This window comes from Rhinichthys klamathensis, unplaced genomic scaffold (assembly GCF_029890125.1).
Source record: "Rhinichthys klamathensis goyatoka isolate OS25496 unplaced genomic scaffold, OSU_Roscu_1.1 h1tg000020l_1, whole genome shotgun sequence".
NCBI classification, from domain to species: Eukaryota; Metazoa; Chordata; class Actinopteri; order Cypriniformes; family Leuciscidae; genus Rhinichthys; species Rhinichthys klamathensis.
In genome coordinates, this window is record NW_026606571.1 from 998,677 (window position 1) to 1,022,791 (window position 24,115).

Below are 24,115 nucleotides of genomic sequence, written 5' to 3' on the forward strand. Positions count from 1 at the left end.
TATTTGAAAAAGAACTGTTTGGTAACAATTGAAAAGTCTTTATTGTCACTTTGATGAATGTAATGCATCCTTGCTGAATAAAAGTATTAATTTCTTTAAAAAAATCAAAAAAATCTTACTGACCTCAAACTTTTAAATGGTAGTGTATATGATTACGCCAAGGGTACATACATAGGACAAAAACAAAGTTGAGAAACACTAAATTAGTTTAACATGTTCAGAGATTTCTGGAAGACTCCACAGCCTCCTCCCCCTCAAGCCTTTGTTGTAAGTTTTAAAGTGGGCAGCTATTATGAATTATATCTGACAGCTTCTGTGTCGGTGCCCTGAGCCCAGCACAGCTGCCTTATTTGGGTTATTTGCTGCTTTTTATGCTTGCACCATGGCAAAATGTGTCATCCAGACTGGATAGGAAACAACAAGAGTGAATAACAGCAAAAGAATAAGAAAAGGAGGAGGATGAGGAGGAGGACAGAAACTTGTTCTAAGAATCAGTGTGGTGTTGTGCAAGGGAGGCACAATAGATGATGAAATTGATGTACAGAGGGTGGAGAGGATTCGCCCGAATGGGAGGTATTCATGCAGCCAATGACAAGCCAGAAAAGGCTGACTCATGAGTGGTTAGATGTTCTGTTCACAAAAGGTCCCAAAAGCCAAGGAGCTTGCAAAGACAAGCTACTTTTGTCAAAGGAAAGGAGAAAGAACAGAAAGATATCTTTACCGTTTACTGAGGTGGTGTGGTTAACCTAATCTCAGGAACAAACCCGGTTTTAGGGGGAGGGGAAGAGAGGCCTGACTGAGACCCACAGAAAGACCTTCCCACCTGAGTGAAGACGCTTTAGTCTGGACAACAGCACTCTCTCAGACCATCCTCCTCCGTAATTCATCATTTATGTGCAAGAGCATTCCAGAGGATCATACAAATTTGAAGCTGGGCTGCGAATCAAAGCTCTGGCACGACAAACCATAAGAAAGACAGGGGTTTTGAAGGAGGGAGGGAGTATCGACAAGGAGAGTCACATTGACAGAGGCTGCTGGAATATGAAGGCTCTTCCAAAGAACCAAGGACGAACCGATCAGATTTTGGGTGCTATGGCGGATATGCTGACATCTCTGGCGATACCCAATCAGAAGTGGGTGAGTAACTTGTTTGGCCTTTCACCTTTGCACTAAGTTGTTCACTTTGTAAACAATATTCATGCAACACATGTGACCATTGCACAATTATACCAATTGATGTCTGTAATCATTTTTGGTTGACTTTTGGTTTTATTTTAAGCAAAGTTTGTTTTGATATGTATTCACATATAAGTCCAAATGATGAACGCAGCTGGTTTTACGTGTTTGTAGAACAATCCACATGTATTTTAAATGTACTGAAACTAAGCGTGGTCATAACCATAATTCACGGAGCAAAAAGAGTCAGTTGCTGTTATTTTTCAAGACTAAAGTCAGAGTTCTATTTTTCAAGTCATAAAAAATAAGCAAACTTTTTGCAAACATGCTCCAGAATGTGTATTTGTTCATTTGAGGATAAGAAATGACAGATGAACAATTAAACGTGCAATGTGAAGTGTGTCCTGTTATGTGTAAAGCTTCAGAATTTATATAAAGATTAAATGACCCTTTATTTATGAACATTCATATTTAAAATTGTCATAACAATAAAATCCATCAAAGGAAGAACACATCACAGATAGGAAAAGAATGGAGGGATAAACAACGAAGTCAGTCAAAGAATGACAGAAAAACATTTGGGGTAACAAGAACAGAGTGACCAGTTTGCAGTGACACGGAAGATAGCCTATACTCTCCTGAACAGAGTGACCAGTTTGCAGTGACACGGAAGATAGCCTATACTCTCCTGGGTGTTTTAGAGGAATTTAGAGCACTTGCAGGAGCAGGAAACTAGCACTGATTAAGACATTTCCTCATAAACACACACATGCATGCAGTCTTCTTAAAACAGCTGTCAAGCAGTAGGTCTAACTGTCTGTTTACTGTTCTTTATGGGATTCAAAAAAGTTTTACATTTCCCCCCCCCTCAATTACCATTTTTTTCTTCAAAATCACTCTAATGAACCTGTCACTCAAACTGTAAGACAACAAACAAGGGAATGATTGACAGGCAAAATATATATATACATATTTTTACATATTAGGCTACCATCTTATTTAAAATTAACCCATATAAGTGGGTTTAAAACATAGAATGTATATATATATCTATGGTTTAAAATACCACTTTTGTGTTTTCAGTTCCACTGCCCTTGCCAAAGTAAAGTCTGAGGAGGAAAACATTTGTGTGAGGAATGTTAAAACAATTTGGTAGAAAATCGTCTGCTAAGAACATACAAGTAAATGTGATCTAAAATGTAACATTTCAATATCAGTCTATTGGATTTTTAAAAATTACTAAAATATTGTTACATTTTTGCAGTTATGCCGAGTTCACACTGATTTTAGGCTTGCCGACAGGTTTTGGGAGATCACCGACAAATGCCCGAAATCAGCGACAAGGCAGGGGGGTTCACACTGCATGACTTTACAAAAGAAAGAATCGCCGACATGTCTGGTCCGCCAACTTCATAACCAAACGCGAGAAGTGATAAGGAAATAACGCAAGATCATGCATGCGTGAGACTCAAAATATTTTAAAAATATTAAAAACGATAGCCCGCAAGAAGCTTGCGATCCAAATTGCCTGTGCGCTGATTTGCAGCGAAAAGGAGGGGGGAAACAGAGTAGGCCTATGCAGCAGGAAATGGTTGGTGAGACGAGGGGACACAACGATTGTTCTGCAGAGAGTTGGGGGTAAATAAATAATTTTGCAATGTGCTGCGGTTGCTGCTGGTCAAGCAAATGTTTGTGCTTTATTTCTGTTTGATATATTAAAATACTGATATTCTAGTCTATAACTCCTCCCCGAAGTCCTGTATCTCTCATTGGCTGTAGGTCATCGCCCGATGTAGTTTTCATTCAGAATACTTTTACACAGCAGGATTTTGAATCGCCGACAGGTTCAGATATTTAGCATGCCAAATATCTCAAAATGTATTATCATGTAACTTACAATATTACTCTGACTGAGCGTGTGCGTTTGACAGTGATTCATGCCTATATGTCAGTCAGCGCGGCATCGCACGTAAAGTTCGTAGAGAGCTCGGTCCATTTTAAATTCTGATTTTGGCCGCCTCTCAAATGGGTTAAACCATAGATATTACCTAAGAAGTTCAAGTAAATGCACTACAAATCCGCGCTCATTCAAGGGTGTGCATCTATTGCATAGACGGAGAGAAAGCACTGACACCTGCAGGATTTCATCTGAAGGTAGGCCTACTTTTTTACTCTAACTTATCTGTTCCATGAGAGCAACGGTACCGCAGAACGAGAGTAGCCTATATCTATAACTTAGACGTTTTTAAATCTGAAAACTCCAAAAAAAGCAACGAAATTATCAGACATCCATGAGTGCAAGTTCACAGGAAAAAAACTGAAAAACGTCTCAGGTTACAAATGTAACCTTTGTTCCCTGAGAACAGGGAACGAGACAATACGTCATCGACGTTATGGGGAACGCCTCAGGCGTGACAGGTGTCTGAAATCACTATCAAATCACGTCAATCACATTGACCGGCGACAGCCCGTGAATCATTAGCGTGAATGATTAACGTGCGACCTGGAAGTATATAAGGGCGCCTTGCAAACATGACAAATCACCTTATCGTCTGAAGGGACTGTACGGCAGGCAAGCCCCGAGGCATGGCAGGGAGACGTATTGTCTCGTTCCCTGTTCTCAGGGAACAAAGGTTACATTTGTAACCTGAGACGTTCCCTTTCGAAGGGAACTCAACAATACGTCATCGACGTTATGGGGAACGATATACCCACGCCGCCATGCTGAGGGGAGTGCATGCCCTCAGGCAGTGACAACTGTCCGAACCAGCAAATTCAAATGAAATGCTAGAACCACTCACCCTCAGGTCACACTGGGCTGTCAGTGACAGCATTCCCTACGGTCATAGCCCAAGCTATAAGCCTAACAGGAAAACCTCCATAAACATAGTTAAATGAAAGCCTACCTGGGCCTGCTCAAAGGCCTAGGACCACAACTTCAATTAGAAGGGGCCCCTTCTAGGGAATGTGGCTAGGGAATCCGAAGGAACCCCAGCCAGTCACTATTCAGGTGAACGTACTCACCCCGATATGCCACCAGGACGGCCTGACCTGGCGTCAGATACATAGACACTTAGTCTGGCCACTTCCTGTCTGTCCGAAGACAGAGCCTCTGGAAAAAAGCCTTAAGTAAGGCATCCAACCCGAGGGACTGCGACGCTGGCAGTGAACCACTCGGCCCGGATCTCAGAGACGGGATATCCCGGAGAGTATGACTCAGCATAGTGCTTTATGACCCTTGCTAGCGAGGGGAGTTTCTCTACTCGATCCATGGATCAACCCAGTGTTTGCAAACACTGAGGAGGCCTGTGAAGGCCTAATGGCTGATCTAACCGGGAGGCCTCACAAGAGGCCTACGACCGTCTGACCAGACTCAGGAAGCCGCATGCTCATAGAGACCCTCAGTGAGGGGAGCACAAGGTCTGCCTGGTAGGCAAACCAGGCTGTAGGCAGGAAAGGTTCCAGGAGGGAACAAATAGCAGAGAATAAACACTTTAGCGAGCCAGGGCGCAAGCTCGCCCTCAGCAGCTGCCTATTAAGGCTAGCTGAAACTGATAGCAAGAGGCCACTAGCTTCATAAACCCAGCACCATTAGAGAAACATTACAGGGAGGCCCGGAGAGGCCTACTACCTGATAACCACAGTATGTGGGGAGCTCACCTTCAGGGAGGCCTGGTGAGGCCTGCTACCTTACAACCACAGTATGTGGGGAGCTCACCTTCAGGGAGGCCTGGTGAGGCCTGCTACCTTACAACCACAGTATGTGGGGAGCTCACCTTCAGGGAGGCCTGGTGAGGCCTACTACCTGATTGCTACAGTCTGTGGGAACTCACCTTCAGGGAGGCCTGGTAAGGCCTACTACCTGATAGCAACAGTATGTGGTCACCCACAGGGAGGCCTAGAGAGGCCTACTACCTGATAACCACAGTATGTGGGAACTCACCTTCAGGGAGGCCCGGTGAGGCCTGCTACCCTACAACCACAGTATGTGGGGAGCTCACCTTCAGGGAGGCCCGGTGAGGCCTGCTACCTTACAACCACAGTATGTGGGGAGCTCACCTTCAGGGAGGCCTGGTGAGGCCTGCTACCTTACAACCACAGTATGTGGGGAGCTCACCTTCAGGGAGGCCTGGTGAGGCCTACTACCTGATTGCTACAGTCTGTGGGAACTCACCTTCAGGGAGGCCTGGTAAGGCCTACTACCTGATAGCAACAGTATGTGGTCACCTACAGGGAGGCCTAGAGAGGCCTACTACCTGATAGCGATAGTACGTGGGGAACTCACCCTCAGGGAGGCCTGGTGAGGCCTGCTACCTGATAATCACAGCATGTGGGAACTCGTTTTCAGGGAGGCCTAGTGAGGCCTACTACCTGACAGCCATAATATCTGGGAGCTTTTTACTGCTACCCGATAGTAAGCCAGGCTAGCTGTCCAGTTGCCCGTCCTTGGGCTTGTCTCTTCAGGGAGGCCTGGTGAGGCCTACTACCTGATAACCATCTTAAGTGGGAATTCACCCTCAGGGAGGCCTGAGGGGCCTACTACCTGATAGCAACTGGTAGCTGAGTCCGGTTGACAGTTCCAAGGCGGCCTGCTAAGGCCAGCCAGCTGGGGACTCGCCTATCAGGGAGGCCCGGTTGGGCCTACTAGCTGATAGCAAGTCAATTCTGCTACAAAGGAACACTGTTGGGAACCATACTACACCAATGTAACTATTGGGCCCACCCACAGGAGGCCTAGTACGGCTAGCTACCTGTAGCGGCATTAAAGCATGACCCACAATGTTGGGACTCACCTCCGAGGAGGCCTGTTTAAGGCCTACTACCCACCGGTGAGTCAACTGCCCGAACCACCAAGGCCAACCAATTCTCTCGAGAAGTAGCCTATAGCGCCCTCTTGGGGGCTGCTCATACAAGGAGGCCTGCTGAGGCCTACTACCTGATGGCGCAGCCTTCGTTGGCAGATAAGCTGTTTACACAGCGCCTACAGCATCCTGGTGCCTAATCACATTGCCCATGGCAGTGTACTCAGCATAGAGAGCTAATACCCTTAGAACAAGGGGAGTACAACATACGTCACTCTGCCTCAGTGGAGGCCCCAGTTAGTCAGGGGCCTACCATCTATGCATGGGCGTCAGCACAGGGCAATGCTCTGGCTTCAGGGGAGCGAACTTCGACCAAAGAAGAAGTGAAGGCTTACTTCATACTCGACCCGAGCCATAGTAGTGCGAGGTAGGATAAAAACAGAACTGGGAGTGAAGTGCTCAGACCTACCCTGAATCACAGGGGAATACTCACACCTCACCCTGAGTTTACCAGGGTGCGGGCCTGCCAGCGGCTCTAGGGGTAACAGAAAAACATCTGTGCCCAACCTAGGGGAGTGGGGCTTGAATGAAAGCCAACCACTTACAACCCACAGCCTGAGCAGTAGCTCAGCAAGGTATTAGTGAAGCCTACACTGGCGGCCTAAATCCGTAGGCCAGTTCTGCACGGCAGGGTCGGGCAGGAGACTCAGTCTTCTTCGTGAAGCGAAAGACGGCCTAACCCTGCTCAAAAGGACTTATATACCACGGAGGCCTAACTGAGGCCTACCATGTCCTTATAAACCATCCTCTGCACCACGCTGCATTACTCTAGTCACCCCAGAATGCAGAGAAGGGGGCGGGCCTTGGCCTAACGACTCCCATGGGAGGAGGCTGATTATACAGGGATGCCAAAACCTACATTCACAAAGTGAAGGGTCAGAGGAAGAAATGCTAATTTTAGCAGAACGCCTCTAATATCCCTGGCACAGCCTAGGCCAGCTACAGAGGCGGCCCTGGTGAGGGCCAACCTGTAAGCATAGATCTATCTGAGGGCTCAGAGGAGCCACAGCCTACTAAAGAATATAGTCTGTATTATTCCATACAAAGGGCTGCAGAACGCTCAACCTAATGAAAACTCAACAGAGCTCAAGGGGCGAAATACTCAGAAAAGTCAAAACGGTCCCATGGGCCGGACATTAGATCTATCTGAAGCTCTAGCGTCAGTCAACACTCTAAGTAAACATTCTATCAGAGAGAGACCAACTACTCTACCCTGAGGTGGCTAGTAGCCCGAAGGCTAACATAGTTATCATTCTGGCCACCTAACGGGGAACTTCAGGGCCCTAATAATCCAATAAAGTTACCTTACCTTTATTACCTTGACCTGACCCCATAACTCTTTATACAGGGAACGAGGTCTGTAAAGAGAAATATGTTATTTTTTATCACAAAAAATATACTCCTTGAAAAGACCAGCAGCTCACCTGCGGCATGCAAAGTGAAGACTCACCAGACAGTTCTTCATGAACATGGGGTCTACCACCTTTACATACCTGAAAGAGGCACTCTCACTAACCAAGCCGAGGCGGGCCATCAGAACATTGTTCTAACCATGAGCCCAGCCTCACCATGGGGAAGGAGAACCGCGACACGCTGGCTTCCTACACACGGGTCTCGCTCCGCTCGGGCCCCCGGTCGAGGGATGGCTCGAGGACGGCCGGGGCAGGGTGGCTGAGAAGATACAGGAAAATATTTTATTATTTCCACCCTCATCAGCCATCTCCTGTTTGTCCGGGAGAGCGCTTGCTGCCGGACTAAGTTTTCCCTTTTTTTCTTTTTTGAAAAACTTCATCCAATTGCAGCTTCTCATCAGCCGCCGCATCGTCTGAGAGGATTACACCCCTCTCAAGGCGATCGGCGAGCTTCATCTGTGACATCCAGACGCTGAACCCTCTTCTCTCGAGAAGAGGGACAGGCGCGATCACAATTTGTACAGGCAGTTCCCTCGAGAACCGCCTGTGCGCGTCTTCCTTCCCAGACAAAAAATGCACAGTTCACGTGTGTCACCCGGCTACAAATATCTTGGGCACGGGTCTGCACACTTCTGAAAGCATTTCATAATTACCTGATTTTCAAAGCAGTTACAGACAAAACAGTCCCTGAAGACGAAAAGATGATTTGTCATGTTTGCAAGGCGCCCTTATATATTTCCAGGTCGCACGTTAATCATTCACGCTAATGATTCACGGGCTGTCGCCGGTCAATGTGATTGACGTGATTTGATAGTGATTTCAGACACCTGTCACGCCTGAGGCGTTCCCCATAACGTCGATGACGTATTGTTGAGTTCCCTTCGAAAGGGAACAGCGCTGTTCTCTCGATACTCGACAACGACGGAATAGGGATGCGCGGTATACCGGTACTGCAAAAATACCGATATATATTATATTTCAAACGGTACAATATCATAATTTTGTTCAATTCGGTATTTGATGCGCTGCTGTTTCGAAGTTCACCGCTAGGCGGCAGTGCGCTACCTAAACTGACGCGGGTCACGCGAAACCGGCAAACGGTGACAACAGAGGAACACGATGGATCAAACGAAGCTCATTCGAATTTCTACACGCCCGAAATTAATAAATAGAGAGAGCAGTATGAGTGAAATAAGGCGTATTACTTTGCCAACAAAAGTAATGAGAAAAGTAAAGAAACAGATCTCAATTCACCACTCTGCAAACGGGGAGGCAACACATCAAATCTGCCTATAGCACTTGACTTGTCAGTTGCTCATCTTGACTTGTTCAAAGAGTTCAGAGATCGACAGGTTAGTCCATCATTCAACTGATTTAATTTAGACTTTTATTGAACAGCGCACATACATAAGAGCTTATCAATTATATATGATACGGTAAACACGAAAGCTCAAATCTGCTTGCATGACACGCTACCAATTAAGTTTAGGTCTCATCATTTTTGCACTTTCAAACAAACATATATTAATTTAATTTGAATGAATAAAGAATAAAAATGTGAATAATATGAATTTTAGTATTAGTGATAGTAAAATGAATGGCATATTAGTGCCGCTGTGGCGACCCCTAGAGCAATAAGCCGAGAGAGGGAGAGAGTAACAGTAGTAATATGAATATTACTAATATTACAATTAAGCTACATTTGTCAACATTCATTAGGTAACCTGACCTAACAGTAATATAGCATTTATTAATCTATATCAATCAGTAATTAAATGACCTAGAAAATTAAATTTACTAATACATGTTTTTAGCATGTTAACATTACTTTATGCAATGCATTAAACTAATATGAACCCAAACAGTAACCAAACCAAGATGAATAAATGCAATAAATGTTGATAAATATTTGTTGATGCATGACAGCTAATGGTTTACATGTCATTTCATTATTCTATCATTGTTATTATATGTAAATCTATTATTATAGATATTAACCTATTTTAATTGTATAATTTCAGTTTTTTTTTTTTTTTCAAAATCAAAATTTAACTGACTACTGTATGTTCCCTGACTGATTTTTTTTTTTTTTTTTTTTTTACAATTTGATACATTTTCTTTGCACATTTGGTAGTGGAGAATTTCAAGCAGTGTTTTTTAAGTGTCACTTAAATTTTGAGACTGTTTTTTTTTTTTTTTTACCTGTGGTATCGATTTAGTATCGATACCGAGGTATTAGGTTCTGGTATCGTACCGAAGCCAAAATTGTGGTATCGAGCCATCCCTACGACGGAATCCAAAGGCGTGGGCGAAGGTATAATGCGTGTATTAAATTTTATTAAATAATCCCGATTAGCTGGGATTAGCTGAGGTGACATGACGGCTAACAGTAGACAAACGGCTAGCAGTGCCAGTGACAGCAGCCGCAATAGGCCCTTTTCACAATGACGTCAGATAACTTCCGCTTTTCCGCAAAGCAGTGTAAACATACTTCCGTTTTAACTTGCGCGCGCTGGTTAAAGTTACTTCAGGAAAACGCATAAGTTGATCACCAACAACACGAAAGTTAAAATTAAAATAATAATAATGTTTATGTATGTAGCATTATTGGTTCTTATATTTAGATTACTTTGATGACGTTAATGATCATTTCCAGTAACCTATTGCGTGTGACACCAAGATAACTGTTAATCACGGTCAGCCCGTGTATTGCCAGAAGTTTACTAACAAGTGTTAAATTTTTATCAAAGCTAGCACTAAATGTCAAACCATTTCCATATGCTGATGTGATTTATCATTCATTTCATTCCTGTGTCCATTTTTTAACAGTTTCCCATCCAATAAGCATGGCACAGTCATCTTGTAGATGCTATTGTAGTGTTCCTTGTTGTTCAAACAACAAACATACATTTCCTTATTTAAGTTTCCACGATTTTCCAGTGGACGCTGAAATACGTGCACGTTGGGTTAGGGCGATCAAAAGAGACGAGGGCCCGAGTTTTAAAATCCTCCGTGGGAGCACTTACGTGTGTAGTCAGCACTTTACCCCAGAGGATATATGTACGACCAGTGGACGAACCAGGATTAAGAAAGGAGCAACGCCATCTAGATTCCCCTGGAATGACTGGGGTAAAGGTAAGACACTAACGCAAACAAGTACTGCTCAATGAAGAATTTATATCCTTTGTCAAGCTTGGAACGTGTTGTAAGCACTGATCTATATAGAATGTCATTATATAGATCAGTGGTTGTAAGGGAAAATTTGTCTGCAAGTCGCTGTACATTATCTAGATGTATTTTTGGCAGGTGTTGAAGAGACTGTGTAAACTCCATCGCGTCAAATACTCTTTGGTAACGCGTTCCACTATGCCGGCGGAAGTAAACATACACTGCTTTGAGTCAGAACGGAAGTTGTGTGACGTCATGTGAAAAGGGCCTATTCACCTGTCACTCAAGTGGCCACGGCCTTAATTATGCAGAACTTTAATTTAAACGGATGAGTTATAAAAAAAGTCACCCCCCTCACAGTTGTCATGAAGGGCAAAATTAGCTAACTTATATAGACCAAAACCACTTTTTTCACCAGGCTGTGTAAACTTTGTTTAATGCAAAGAAATTTTGTTTTTTCTGCTGTAAAATTGAGCATTTTAACATTAACTTTTGCATCCAGCCTCAAGCAGCCAGTCGATGAATTGCAGTTTAATTAACTTCCGTGTTGGTTTCAAGAGAGAGACAGGGAGGTTGCTAGCCTGGGATAACCCAGACAACTTCCGGCAAATTTAGATTTGCTCTGAAAGTTAGTCTGGCAAAGAGCTCGATCATTCAAGCCCATTTCCAATCCGTCGAAATCGCGGCACCAATCAGAAACGTTGGGGCGGGCTTTACACGATGACGGCAGCGCTGGGATTTTGAAGCAGATTTTGTAGCCTACATTACAAAGATGGATGCCGCCGTTGAACATCACTCGTTCGAATCAGCTATCGCGTCTGTTTTAAGCGATTTGAACGTTTCCTTTTTGTTAAAAACCGAGCAAAGAACAACACTCGGAGATTCTCCACCACTCTGCATACGTCATCTCCTTCATCGCTCTGATTGGTTCTAGGTCTATCCGCGACGTCCGTTGGTTACGCCCCTCTGGAAATGATTTGTCTATGACGCTTTGCCAGACCATAACTCAGTTACAACTGAGAATGGTCTGGTTTTAACCAGGCTAGGAGTTTGCCGCTTGGTTCTAACTGAAAAGCTTCTATTATGAGCACGCTTGCCGCGCGCCTACATTTGAAATAACGAATTTGCACGCGCAAAAAACGGCTATGTGAACGGCCCCTTATGGCAACATTAGCCTAATCCAAAATATTTCCATATGTGGCTCTTTCCTCCTTTCTTGTCAACAAGTGGATTCAGAGCCACTGCATTAGCAGCGCCACCGATCGCCATGTAGTGTTTTTTATGAAGAGGACGCATCTGTGCACCTTTCGGACAACGCATCAAGAACCAAATTAACCTGGTACTTCGGTATAGGCTTGCCGCGATAGACGGTGTTGACGGTGTTACCGGTTTTAAGCCCCATCACCGGTGACATCACTTTCCCACCGTGACACCGCGATGTCTTGACTTTTTTAAAGTATTCGTTTTTGCTAAAATATTTATTTGAATTAATTAAAAATAATAATTATCAATTATTTAGTTCAGAAGAGAGCATACATTATAATTAAAAACTGAACTGCGCAGTGCGTGCCAAGAGCCAGTCACGTCACAGATCAGCAAGCATCAGGATTCCATTTAGCACGTGTGGAGATGAGAACGAGTCAAATTAAAGAAAAGCAAGATAATGGCGGAATGTGTAATTTATTTAGGCCTGTTTTATTTTCTTATTCGTTAATAAACGTTTTATGGTTCTTATTTGTTTGGGCCCACAGTTTGACGATTTTCAGCCTATGCATGGGGTTATTTTTATTCGTTCGTTATGCTAATAAAAGTTCTGTCTATAAATAAAAGTTTTATTTTTAGCGAGCCGAGTTGTTGTTTTTTTGTCCATTCAAGCAATTGACGCTGAATTGCCAATTGACGCTTATTTCGAAAGTGAAAGTATAACGCGCACGCATTTAAAAGCTATTTAACCCCGTTTTATTATCAGCGAGCCGAGTTGTTGTTTTTTTGTCCATTCAAGCAATTGACGCTGAATTGCCAATTGACGCTTATTTCGAAAGTGAAAGTATAACGCGCACGCATTTAAAAGCTATTTACCCCCCCCCGCCCCGCCCCCCACGGTGACACCGGGATTACCGGTGTTGTGACACGTCGATTAACCGGTGGGAAATTTTCCTCACCGCGGCAACCCTACTTCGGTACCACCGGTACTTAAGAAAAGCTGGTACCGTAACGGTTTAAATTTTTAGTACCGAAGTACCGGGTCTTTTGACAACACTACCGGTTAGAAATTTTGTTCGACTTGATACAGCGCCGACGCCACGTGACTGTGACGTATGCCATCAAAGTACCACGAGAGCGATTCGAGACTAGCCGGAGAACTCAGCTCTAGAGCTTCTCAAGAGCGGCTGCAAGAGCTCTGATGACGACACAACTGTTCCACGATTGGCCGGATTCACCGCATGACAACGATCATGTGTGTTTCGTGTTTATTCTCACACCTTTAGTTCCACTAAAGCTCACAAATCAGTTTTTTTATAATTCTTTTCATGTAGTCGCGATGTAAATAAAGCAAAAAAAGCACTCACGTCGCTTTATAAAAGTGAGGTTAAACCCCTGGAGAGACATGGATTACTTTTACGATGTCTTTACTACCTTTCTGGGACTTGAAAGTGGTAGTTGCATAAGCTGTCATTGGAGGGACAGAAAGCTCTCAGATTTGTTTAAAAAGATCTTCATTTGTGTTTGAATGTCTTACGGGTTTGGAATGACAAAAGGAAATAAAGAGCAAAAATGTGGTTATGGGACCATGTTAAGTCTATGTGCTGGGTAGAATACTTACAAATTGTAGTCTTACTGAATACAAATTACATGATTAAAAATTGTTGTTAGTAATGTAATCTATTACATTACACATAGATGACTTTCGACAACTTGTTTATAACATTGATTTGAATAGTATAATCTTGTACCATATTGATAATACAAAGAGAAAGAAATGATAAAACATTTTTTTAAACATGAAATGCATTAAACATTACATTAGGGGTTCCCTCAGGGGTTCCCTAACTAGAGGTTTGGAAGCGTTTTGATGAAAAGCTAAGTAATAATTAATTAAATATTTTAAATTTTAAATTAAAAGAAGTAATTTTAAAATAAAAACACTTATTTTGCTTATATACATAAATATAAGCAAACTTTTTTAAAAAAGAAGAAAATTTTAATGATAAAAAAAGAATAATTAGGGAGAATAAATGAATTATGAATAATTTACTTCAATTCTGTGATTAGTAGTAATCATGTAATCAATAAAAGGTAACTGTAATCTAATTATGAGTATTTTAAAACATAATATAATCTAATTACAAGTATTTAATATTTCAAATGTGATTACTGATTGATTACGTAATCTAGTTCACATATAATCTGTTACTACCCAGAACTATAGGTATAGGTATTAGGTATATGACTGGAAGGTGTGCAATAAATCCGTTTAATGCACTGGTAGTTCCAAGTCAGTTTAATCACTGTTCTATATTAATGCACTGCTCTCATTGAATGCTAGAAGTGGTAGCTGATGAAAATGCACTCTGTGGAGCCAAGCACCCTCCGCTTTGCATCTATTTAAAATAAATGCTCTTTTTTAAAGGTGCTATATGTATTTTTTAGTGGCCTCTATCTGTGATGTTTCAGATTGCAACCAATTTTTACATGAGCGCTCGTGGCTCGTGTATTTATTGCAGCATATCTGAAAACTTGTAATTTATCACAATAAAAATCTCTCCATAATTCAAACGCTCTGCCGATGTTGATCCGTGTTTTCGTCCTAAGTCGATCCGATTCACGTTTGGCCTGACGAGCTTCAGCAGATACATTTTTGTTTTGTTTTTTATATTTCTGTGGAGTTTGTGTTGGAGTGTGTGTTGTGCTGGAGGCAGGTCGTTTTTTGGTGTTATCAGACTCCATGTCGTCAGCTGCAGTGCCGTCACATAGACTGTATATAAAAAGGAGAGAGGCTCGGGAGCGCGCATGCACGTCACATCCGATGGATTTCGCAGAAAATCCGACCCGGAGACTTCACATAGAAATAGGAATACTGGCCTTCAGAGGTAATAGCAAAACCAGACAAGTGGATCATTGTAATGTGTGATTACAACCCCTTCACACACAGGCAATAAAAAAAGGATTACTTTTAGAAGAAAAGTTACATAGAGCACCTTTAAAAACTTTTTATACATTAAAGAATCCTGAAAAAAATGTATCACGGTTCACACAAAAATATTAAGCAGCACAACAATGGTTATAATAAGAATGTTTCATGAGCACCAGATTAGCATATTAGAATGATTTCTTAAGGATCATGTGACATTGAAGACTGGAGTAATGGCTGCTCAAAATTAATCTTTGCCATCACTGGAATGGGATGTTGTTCTTCTAACAAAAATACACATTTTATGTATAATTTGTGACTGTTTATTTTTGGTCTTAGAACTCGGAGGGTATTGAGCACCTGAGTGTGAAGCAGGAACGGAAGACAGGACAACAACCCCCTTGGGACACAGAGGGACTGAACTGGGATGATATGTCCCGGGACAGCCTGGAAAGAGTCCGAAGAAGAGACAGAGCAAGTAAGATGCAACAACCATATTTGGTCAAATGTATTAGCAGGTTAAACATACACAACAAGAGTTGGTAGTGATCAACTCCAACGTGAGGGATATGGAGCCAAGGCACATTTAAAAACAAAACAAGAAAAACATGGAGTCTGAAAACTGATTTGGCACAGTCTTCTTGACCTTAAGTAACAAGTGAGTGCATGCCAGTGTTGATGTTGATGTAAGGCCATTTTCCTGTTTAAAGCAGCTATCATTTCTGTTTTAACTACGCCTCTCTCCTGCCACATGTGATATCGGGAGTTGTTTTGATGTGCACAATATACTTAAAGGACAAGTTCGGTATTTTACACTTAAAGCCCTGTTTTAAGATCGTTTCTGATGAAATAGAACGGTTAAGATTGAAATTTGGACACATGCTGCTGGCCCGAGAATTTTCGGTTTCTGTGGTTGCACCCCCCCACCTCCACAATGGTTGCATAGGTGCACTGGAACAATCCTTCCTAAAACGCATTAAACTTTAGTTTACAAAGACGTGAAACTCACCGAGTGGTCAGGGGTGCTCACTGATATGCTCACACAAAAATCGCTGCAAAAGATGCTTTTCAACAGGTGTTTTACCATTCGTTGTAAAACTGTGGACCTATTTTTCCAAACGCCTCCCCCCCGAACAACCACAGAAACCGAAAATTCTCGGGCCAGCAGCATGTGTCCAAATTTCAATCTTAACCGTTTTATTTCATCAGAAACGATCTTAAAACAAGGCTTTAAGTGTAAAATACCGAACTTGTCCTTTAATGACAGAGTGAAATCCTTATTATGGTCTAAAACCATATGAAAAAGGCGTCTTTCTGCTGGACTCAACCCACAATACAAACAAACATTTTGGCCTACAGTGTTTAGTGTTTGCCAAATATTTACAAATACAGTTAACACTATCAGCATGCTTACATGGAATTATAATGGTTTCATCATGGGCTGAAAATAATGTCACCTAAGATTTAAAGCCTTAGTTTGATTTCCCTGAAAAGTGTAAACACTGTGGTGCTATCAAAACATCGCTCTGTTTGTTTGACCATTCCGTTCAGCAGGACATTAATAACAGTGGCTGAACCAATGGCATGAGTTTGGGGTTGGACTACCTGTTTTTCTGACTAATGGAAGACGGGGCATTTATAAGCAGCCTGTTTAAAAACACTCATTGGGTGCTTCTCCAATTGATGTTTCCTCGCTCCTCCAGTCTGGGACCAGTAAAATGTTCATTATGGAGTTGCAGCATCTAAAAACACACATAATACACAAGTAACATTTAGATGTTTCTTAAAACTTCACAGCTTGCAAAAATGTGTGCTATGCACAAGTCTTATAAAAACATAAAGGTGTATAAAAATTGTAATCAGAGAATAGAAGTAAAAAATGGAAAAACAATTAGAATAAAATGTATTATTTGAAATTATGTTTAATCATTTAAAACAATATAAATTGCTGCATACCAAGAAAATGTTTAAAAAACAAACAAGCAAACAAATAAATAATAAATTCTCCTCCAACTTTACATCAGCAAACAGTTTTAAGAAATGCTTTACCTTTGCGTAAATAAACCATACATTTCATATTTCACACAGTACTTCAACAATGTATGTTTTAACCAAACTGAAACACCAAAATTCCAGGTTACGCCAGTAAGTGGTGACCAGTGACTATGTATAAGTGACCTACTGAATTATTAAATCAAACGATTCGTTTAAATAAATTGATTTGTTTAGGACCGAAACAATCAGTGAGTCAATGAATCATTCACTCAACCAATCTGTTTATATCTAAAATGTAAGTTACTCAGTCATTATTCATTTCTCTTGTTCTTGTTCACGTCTTTTCTTGTTCACGTCAGGTTAGTGGACATCAATTCTGCCGAATCACAACTTCAGTTTAATTTTTGTTGATGGCTGGATGCAATTACAAAAGAGAAAAAAATGCCACTTTTGTTTAGGTTATTATTTTAACCGCAGTCCAACAATGAAAGCCTGAAGGATAAATATGGCTAATGCTGAGTTTTGGTTGTTAGTGACGCTGTTGGATGCAGATAAGTGGAGGTAACAGAGCTCTTATCAGATCGGCTTTGTCTCAGGTCTAAACAGGTGGTTAATGAACCACACCCTGGAACTGTACTGCCTGAACTGATAATCAAACTTATTTAATCAAGTTGTATTGGGGAAACGATCTCTGCTAATCTTCCATGACGAAAACTGGATGAAAAGCTGCCCTGAACAGTTTCCAGATGGGAGACCCACTCTTTGCCCAATGTCTGGAAAAAAGCAATACATGTTGCAGCTATGATTATTTAGAGTTAAATGGATTAAATTGAGTCCTTCAGAACAGAAAGAGCTTTGTAATGGGACGGGGAGGTATGTGTCATGTAGCCAAATAATCCCTATCTGTTCAAGATGTGGTGTATAGGAAAGCAAGGAGCCTAGGGTGTTTGTCGCAAATGAGTCTCCTTAGATGAATTGCAGTGTCAAAGCTGTTGCTTCTAAATATTAGTTTAAGCCATACCAAGCACAAGCGGCATTGTCCATTTAATCAGGGTTGCTTCCTTATATAAGTTTACTTATTTTGTTTACTTTTATGTTGTGAATTTGGGGTTTTCATGCCCAAGCGATGATCCAAATAATTACTCCACAAAAGGATAGTTCAGTCAAAAATTATTTGTTATAAAATGAGTTTCATTTACTGACCATCATAAAACTGTACGACTCTCTTTTATGGAGCACAAGAGAAGCTCTGAAGATACTGTAGCAATTGCAGTTACAATAAACGAGGACTAAAGCGTTCAAGCTTCAATAAAGAATGCGAAAGCACCATAAACTCAATGTCATAAGCACCAAAAACAGTCCATGATTCCTGAAGTCCAAGTCTTCTGAAGCTTTTTGTGAGAAATACACACTATTCACTGACAGTCTTGCCCTCCAGTGAGCAGTTCACCACGGAATGATTTGACAAAAGAATGATTTGTTCACAAATTAGACATCCATGCTTCTCTCATGAATGGACCAATGAGAGATTCAATATTTTCAGTCAATGACAACTTAAAATTTGAGCCGTTTCTCACACAAAACTTTTGAATGGTTTCAGATTGTAGCACATGAGAAACACTTTTAAGATATTGCCATTGCATCCAATCGAAAGCTAGAAATCTTTAATACCTATTTATTGAAATTCCTTGGAAAATTGCATCGTGAACATTATTCAGATGTTCTCCTTTTGTGAAAAAATATAGATTTGGAACAACACAATGAAGGTGAGTTAACAATGATGACACAGTTTTTAACTTTTGCTTCAATAGCTGCCTTTTTAGCCCAATAAGCTTTAGCCATTTTGCAAGACATGTCTTTTCAAGTTAATACTTTTCAGTTCCCCATCAATAAGATCTGAAGGGCTCAGAGTGGAATTTTGCTTTGTCTATATCTAAAGAGGCCGCTGCATTACTAGAGGAGCTAGAGGCACAAGAGATCACCCATCTGTTAAAGATTAGAAACAAGATGCCGTTTAGTGGCTTCAGTGGAATCACGAGACAGTGCCAACATTCACTAAATCACATGCAGATGTGTAGCTTGCACACATTCACCCTTTTTTAACGTCATTTTTTTTTCTTCTCTTCCTTACTCAAAGCTCATGTCCGACAGTCCATTCAGGACATTTCCTTGGATAGAAGCCCTCATGTCTTCCCCAAATCCCCAAGCTTCACTGTCCACCCAAGGAGTAATTATTTTAGTCAGACAAACCTTAAAGCACGTCATGTAGCTCTTTCGTAACAGGGTTGGCTGAGGGTATACAAACGTTCGAAACAACACGTATGCCCTTCATCTCCTATCTTTCGTCTGGTTGAATGCTTAGAAACAACAGGAAGCAGCAAGTGCTGCCATTTCAAAGGTGAATGGCTGATACATAGTTCATAGGAATATGACTGCAGATAGTGTGAGTGACATAATTAGATCCTTGTGCTGACTGAGATATATTTGCTTTAAATGTTTTATGTGGTGAAATATTTCATTTTTTTAATATTTCAGGGCACTGGGAAATATTTGTTGTTTAGAATCTTTGTATTATTCATTTTGAACATAAATATGTAGTGGTTCATGTGCGTGCAAGGCTCAGTCTAGTGCAGTAGTTTTTGGTCATCATAATTATTTTATTCATAATTCTTCATTCATTATTGAGTTACAGCAAAGCTGTCATGTGTTGCTCTCTAATGTATTGTTCCCCTACAGTCAGAATAATCATGCAATCTTCACTACAGTAGAAGATGCCTGCTATGCAAACAAAGATTTTTCTGGGGTGCTGATATTTGACATAAAACATTATGTGGCAGTGTATCTAAAAAAAACTCTATATATGGTTTGTTCTGCAAGAAATGTTCATCCATTCATAAGTTGGCACATTATAAAGACTTCCTTTCCACATATTCCTTAGGATAAAAAACAAAACACACAGCTGAGGGAATGTGGAGTCAGAATTCCCGAGAGACGCATAGGGTAAGCGAGTCCCGACCTTAAAAGGTCCTCTGTTACCACAGATTTGGAGCTGCACATGCCACACTAGGGAAAATTGGTGCTGGTTGCCTCAGGTTTTCCCAGTGTGTGTGTGTGTGTGTGTTTACGTCTATGTTTTATTGCATATGTTTTAATGCATGTCAAGACTATATTAGAAAATAAACGTTGACAGTTATTACTACTATGTGTTGTGTTATCCAACCTAACTTCCAGAATTGAAGAATTGGCTTCCTTTTAATTCATGAGGTAAAATTTGTAAAGAATTGGCCACACCCTACAAAGAGTTCAATGGAAATGACCGGATTAGAAATGTACTGAAATGCAATTCATCAGAGGTTGTGCTTTCTGGGAAATGATGTTCTTCCACACAGGTCGAAAAAAGTTATATTTGTCTATCGTTTCGTCTGTTATTATTATTATTATTATTATTTTTGTTTTATCTCTCATTCTATCATTCTGTATTATAACGTTCTATCTGCTGTCATTCTATCGTTTGTATATCTATGATTCTTTCGTTCTGTCCATAATTCTTTCGTCATTCTGTTATTCTGTCTATCTAGGTTAAATGCTACTTTTCAAAAGCTTGGTGTCAGTTTGTTCTTTTCTGAAAGAAATTAATACTTTTATTCAGCAAGTCGCATGAAATTGATAATTTTTTCATGTATTTAAATTGAAATTAAATTGTAGTAATGTTTCACAATAGTACTGTGTTTACTGTATCTTTAATCAAGTAAATGCAGCCATGGTGAGCATAAGAGATTTTTTCAAAAACATTTAAAAGTCTTACCAACCACAAGCTTTTACACTACCATTCAAAAGCTTGTGGTTGGTAGACTGTTGTTCTGATCTATTGTTTTATCGTTCTTCTCTATGAAAATTCTTTCCCTATGAATTTTAAATGTTTTCTTAAACCTTTAATCCAAGCTTCGTCAAGCCAACAGTCAGTCTTTGTCTTGACAAACTGAGCTTTTCTAGTTAAAAATGATTTACATCAATTTCTTTGATTTTCAGTTTTACTTCCTTACATTTACATTTGAGTTGTAATGCTGCATCCTTTTGCTATACATCTGTTCAGATTCAGGAATACAATTGGATTTAAATTGCATTATCAATTCAGTGCAATGGTGAAAATATGTGGGTCTAACCTGCGCACATCATGACCACAAAATAAAAGAGAAACAAAAAAGATGTCACTATAGAAAGAATAGATGTAAGTCTAAATCTAAATGAGGTCAAAGCATATGAAAATAAACCAGAGTTGTTAAGGAGCACAGACATCCTCTCGAGTTAATGCTCCAGAGCGGGTGACACATTGATAAACTGCTGGCCTCTGCACTGGGGCTCTAGGCCGGAAGCCAAACCTTCACACCCAACAACCATCAGACATCATCCTCTCAATCAGCTCCTAGAACAGTTTGAGCCTGTGTCAGCCATGTCGTAAAGCTGTAGGGCTGTTTGTATATTTCTCGGTGTTGTGTTTATCCACTGGATGTTGATATATGGTGACTGTTGGGTGAGATGCGTCCCGTTGTTATAAGATCTGTGGTTTAGGCTAGAGCTTGGGAATTGGATGGGTCATGTGATGGATGTTGGTCTGTTTTGTTTGTGCTCTTTGGTGCTAACTGTTGACTTGTTGGTCATTAATCAGAGCAGAGGTTGCTACACTTTCCTCCAAATGCCTTAGCCAAGTCCTCATGATGAACAGCGCTCTGGTGAGGTAGTCTTTGATCTGAAGATGAGAAAAGGGTAGCCTGACATTGTCTTTTTGGCTACAGTGTTCAGAGAACACAATCATGCAGACAGGGACAGCAGTCTGCATCTGCGGAGATCAGATGTAATGATCTGCTTCTTTATGTATCAGGGAACAAAACTGGTCCACAGATGGCATTTCCACACTGTGATGTTTTATGAACAAAAATCTCAGGATGAGATTAAGGACAGAGGAAATGCATGCTGACTTTATATGGAAATGGAAGCAGAAGTTTGGTCTCTGTATATAGTGTAATTTAAAACAGATACGCTTTACATAATCTCTGCCTTAATTTGTGGTTGAATGAACTTTATTGCATGTATATGGTTAGAAGGATTGTGTTAGATAAACCTGTATGTTTAAATATCTCAACACTAATCTTTAAAAATCCTGAAAATCCTCTTTTGGACATCTTAGCGAGTGGATTTATAGGATCTGAGGATGCTGAATCTGTTTAAATACAGTATGCAAGGAATTGGCGTTCTGGCGAGAGGGATTGTGGGAGGCATTGCTTGATAAGTTTCCCATCAGCTTTTTCATGCAGATGTGAATTCATGCCATGCCTGCAATATCAATGGATGTCTATGAATTACATGTATTTAATGTATTTAAATGTATATTTATAAAACGGATAGTTCCGGTCCTTGATTCTGATTGGTTGAGCCGCGTTTGAAGCCATTGTAAATTACTCAACAAACATACACCTGTAACCGCACTAAATACTGCGCAACTGCCGTTTGTGATTCTTTGTTGCTGCGTGTGTTGCTTTGGAACTACATTGCTTGGCGGATGAATAATGTGTTATAACGTTATATTTTTTGTTGCTGTTTATTTTATGAATAAAATCAATATTAAAATTAATATTTTTATGGAGTTACCGTTTTATAAAAGCAATAAACCCCTCAAAGCCGTATTTTAAAGTGAATTTAGAACAGCTAAGGGGGTTTTAGGCACTCCACTCCGCGTTGTGCCTATATTAACAACGCCCCTTAGCTGTTCTAAATTAACTGTAAAACATGGCTTCAAGGGGCTTATTGCTTTAAAGGGTTAGTTCACCCCAAAATGAAAATTCTGTCAGTAATTACTCACCCTCATGTTGTTCCAACCCCGTAAGACTTTCGTTCATCTTCAGGAAAACAAATTAAGATATTTTTTATTAAATCTGAGAGCTGGATCACTCCTCCATAGGCTTCTTAAGGGATTAAAACTGGCCGGCCCAAAAGTTATGAACGACATCTGTAAAATAGTCCGAGAAACTACAGTGGCTCAACCGTAATTTTATCAAGCGACGAGAATACTTTTTGTGCGCAACTATTGGCCGACGCTGGCCATCTGTGTGATGCGTGTGACGTACAACCTAGAAGCTTTGCGTAGTTTCACTACGTGAAATCTCGAGGCCAACAGAGAAGGAAATGAATAGTTGAATAAAGTGGTTATTTTTGTTTTTTTTTTGCGCACAAAAAGTATTCTCGTCGCTTGATGAACTTAAAGGGTTAGTTCACCCAAAAATGAAAATTATGTCATTTAATGACTCACCCTCATGTCGTTCCAAGCCCGTAAGACCTCCGTTCATCTTCGGAACACAGTTTAAGATATTTTAGATTTAGTCCGAGAGTTTTCTGTCCCTCCATTGAAAATGTATACACGGTATACTGTCCTTGTCCAGAAATGAAATAAAGACATCATCAAAGTAGTCCATGTGACATCAGTGGATTAGTTAGAATTTTTTGAAGCATCGAAAATACATTTTGGCAAAATACATTGCAATTCTTTGATAGAAAGTTCAAACGAACAGAATTTCTTGATTCAGTTCTAAATGGTGCACATCGCTTGTGTCTGAATATGTGAGTGTGTGTGCACATTTTTGTATATATTTTTGTGAGAGTCCTGGCCAATCTCTTGGCCTGGGTTAGGAGACAGACCAGCAAACAAAGTGCAGAGCATACAACACCAGCTCACTGCAGCCAGCCGGCTTTCTGCCAACTGTCTCTGTTCTCACAAACTGCTGCCTATTCATGCAGGCCTTAATTGGAGCTCCTTCTTTTAGAAAGAGAAAGAGGAAGAATGAGAATTGGAGAGGTTTAAACAATCCAATAAAAACACAGTATGGTCAAGGCATTGCATAGTATGATTTAGAATGGGTTGGAGAAGCGGAGAGAGGGGTAGTGAATATATTTTTTAGAGTAGATTAAGTAAGTTTACCTCATTTTCATCTACACACATCAAGTAAATGAACTTGGGACATATTTAAGCTTTCTGAGCTTGAACCCACTACTTCTAGTATTTTCATTGTTCCTGTCACTGTCAAAGTTGTTAGTTAAAGCTTGAATCGTTGTTTGTGTGATTAGCATGCAGTAAGCAATGCCAGAATCCCTCATCATCATTAGTATGTGCAAAAACAAGTCAGAGGGGAGTGGGAAAACAGAGCCAACATTTTGGCTCTGATAGTCAACTAGTCTACTAGTCAACTAGTCTACTAGTCAACTAGTCAACTAGTCCAAATAGTCAACTATTTGTCCATCCAGTTTTTATGTCTATGGACTTCTGTGCGCAAACATGAGTTGACATTGATATATCTTCTTTAAAATATTTATTATATGAT

General features: G+C 40.7%; 1 protein-coding gene across 2 annotated transcripts in view; it reads left to right on the plus strand.

The window, feature by feature from the left end:
• Window positions 1-868: 868 nt before the first annotated feature.
• The window catches only part of arhgef25a (Rho guanine nucleotide exchange factor (GEF) 25a), a 111,089-nt gene continuing 87,842 nt past the window's right edge, over window positions 869-24,115 (plus strand). For both annotated transcript variants that reach the window (XM_056239081.1, XM_056239092.1), the window contains exons 1-2: window positions 869-1,137; window positions 15,090-15,228. In XM_056239081.1, coding sequence (XP_056095056.1) covers window positions 1,042-1,137; window positions 15,090-15,228 — 235 coding nt within the window. In that variant the 5' untranslated portion in view covers window positions 869-1,041. The remainder of the gene's footprint in view (window positions 1,138-15,089; window positions 15,229-24,115) is intronic.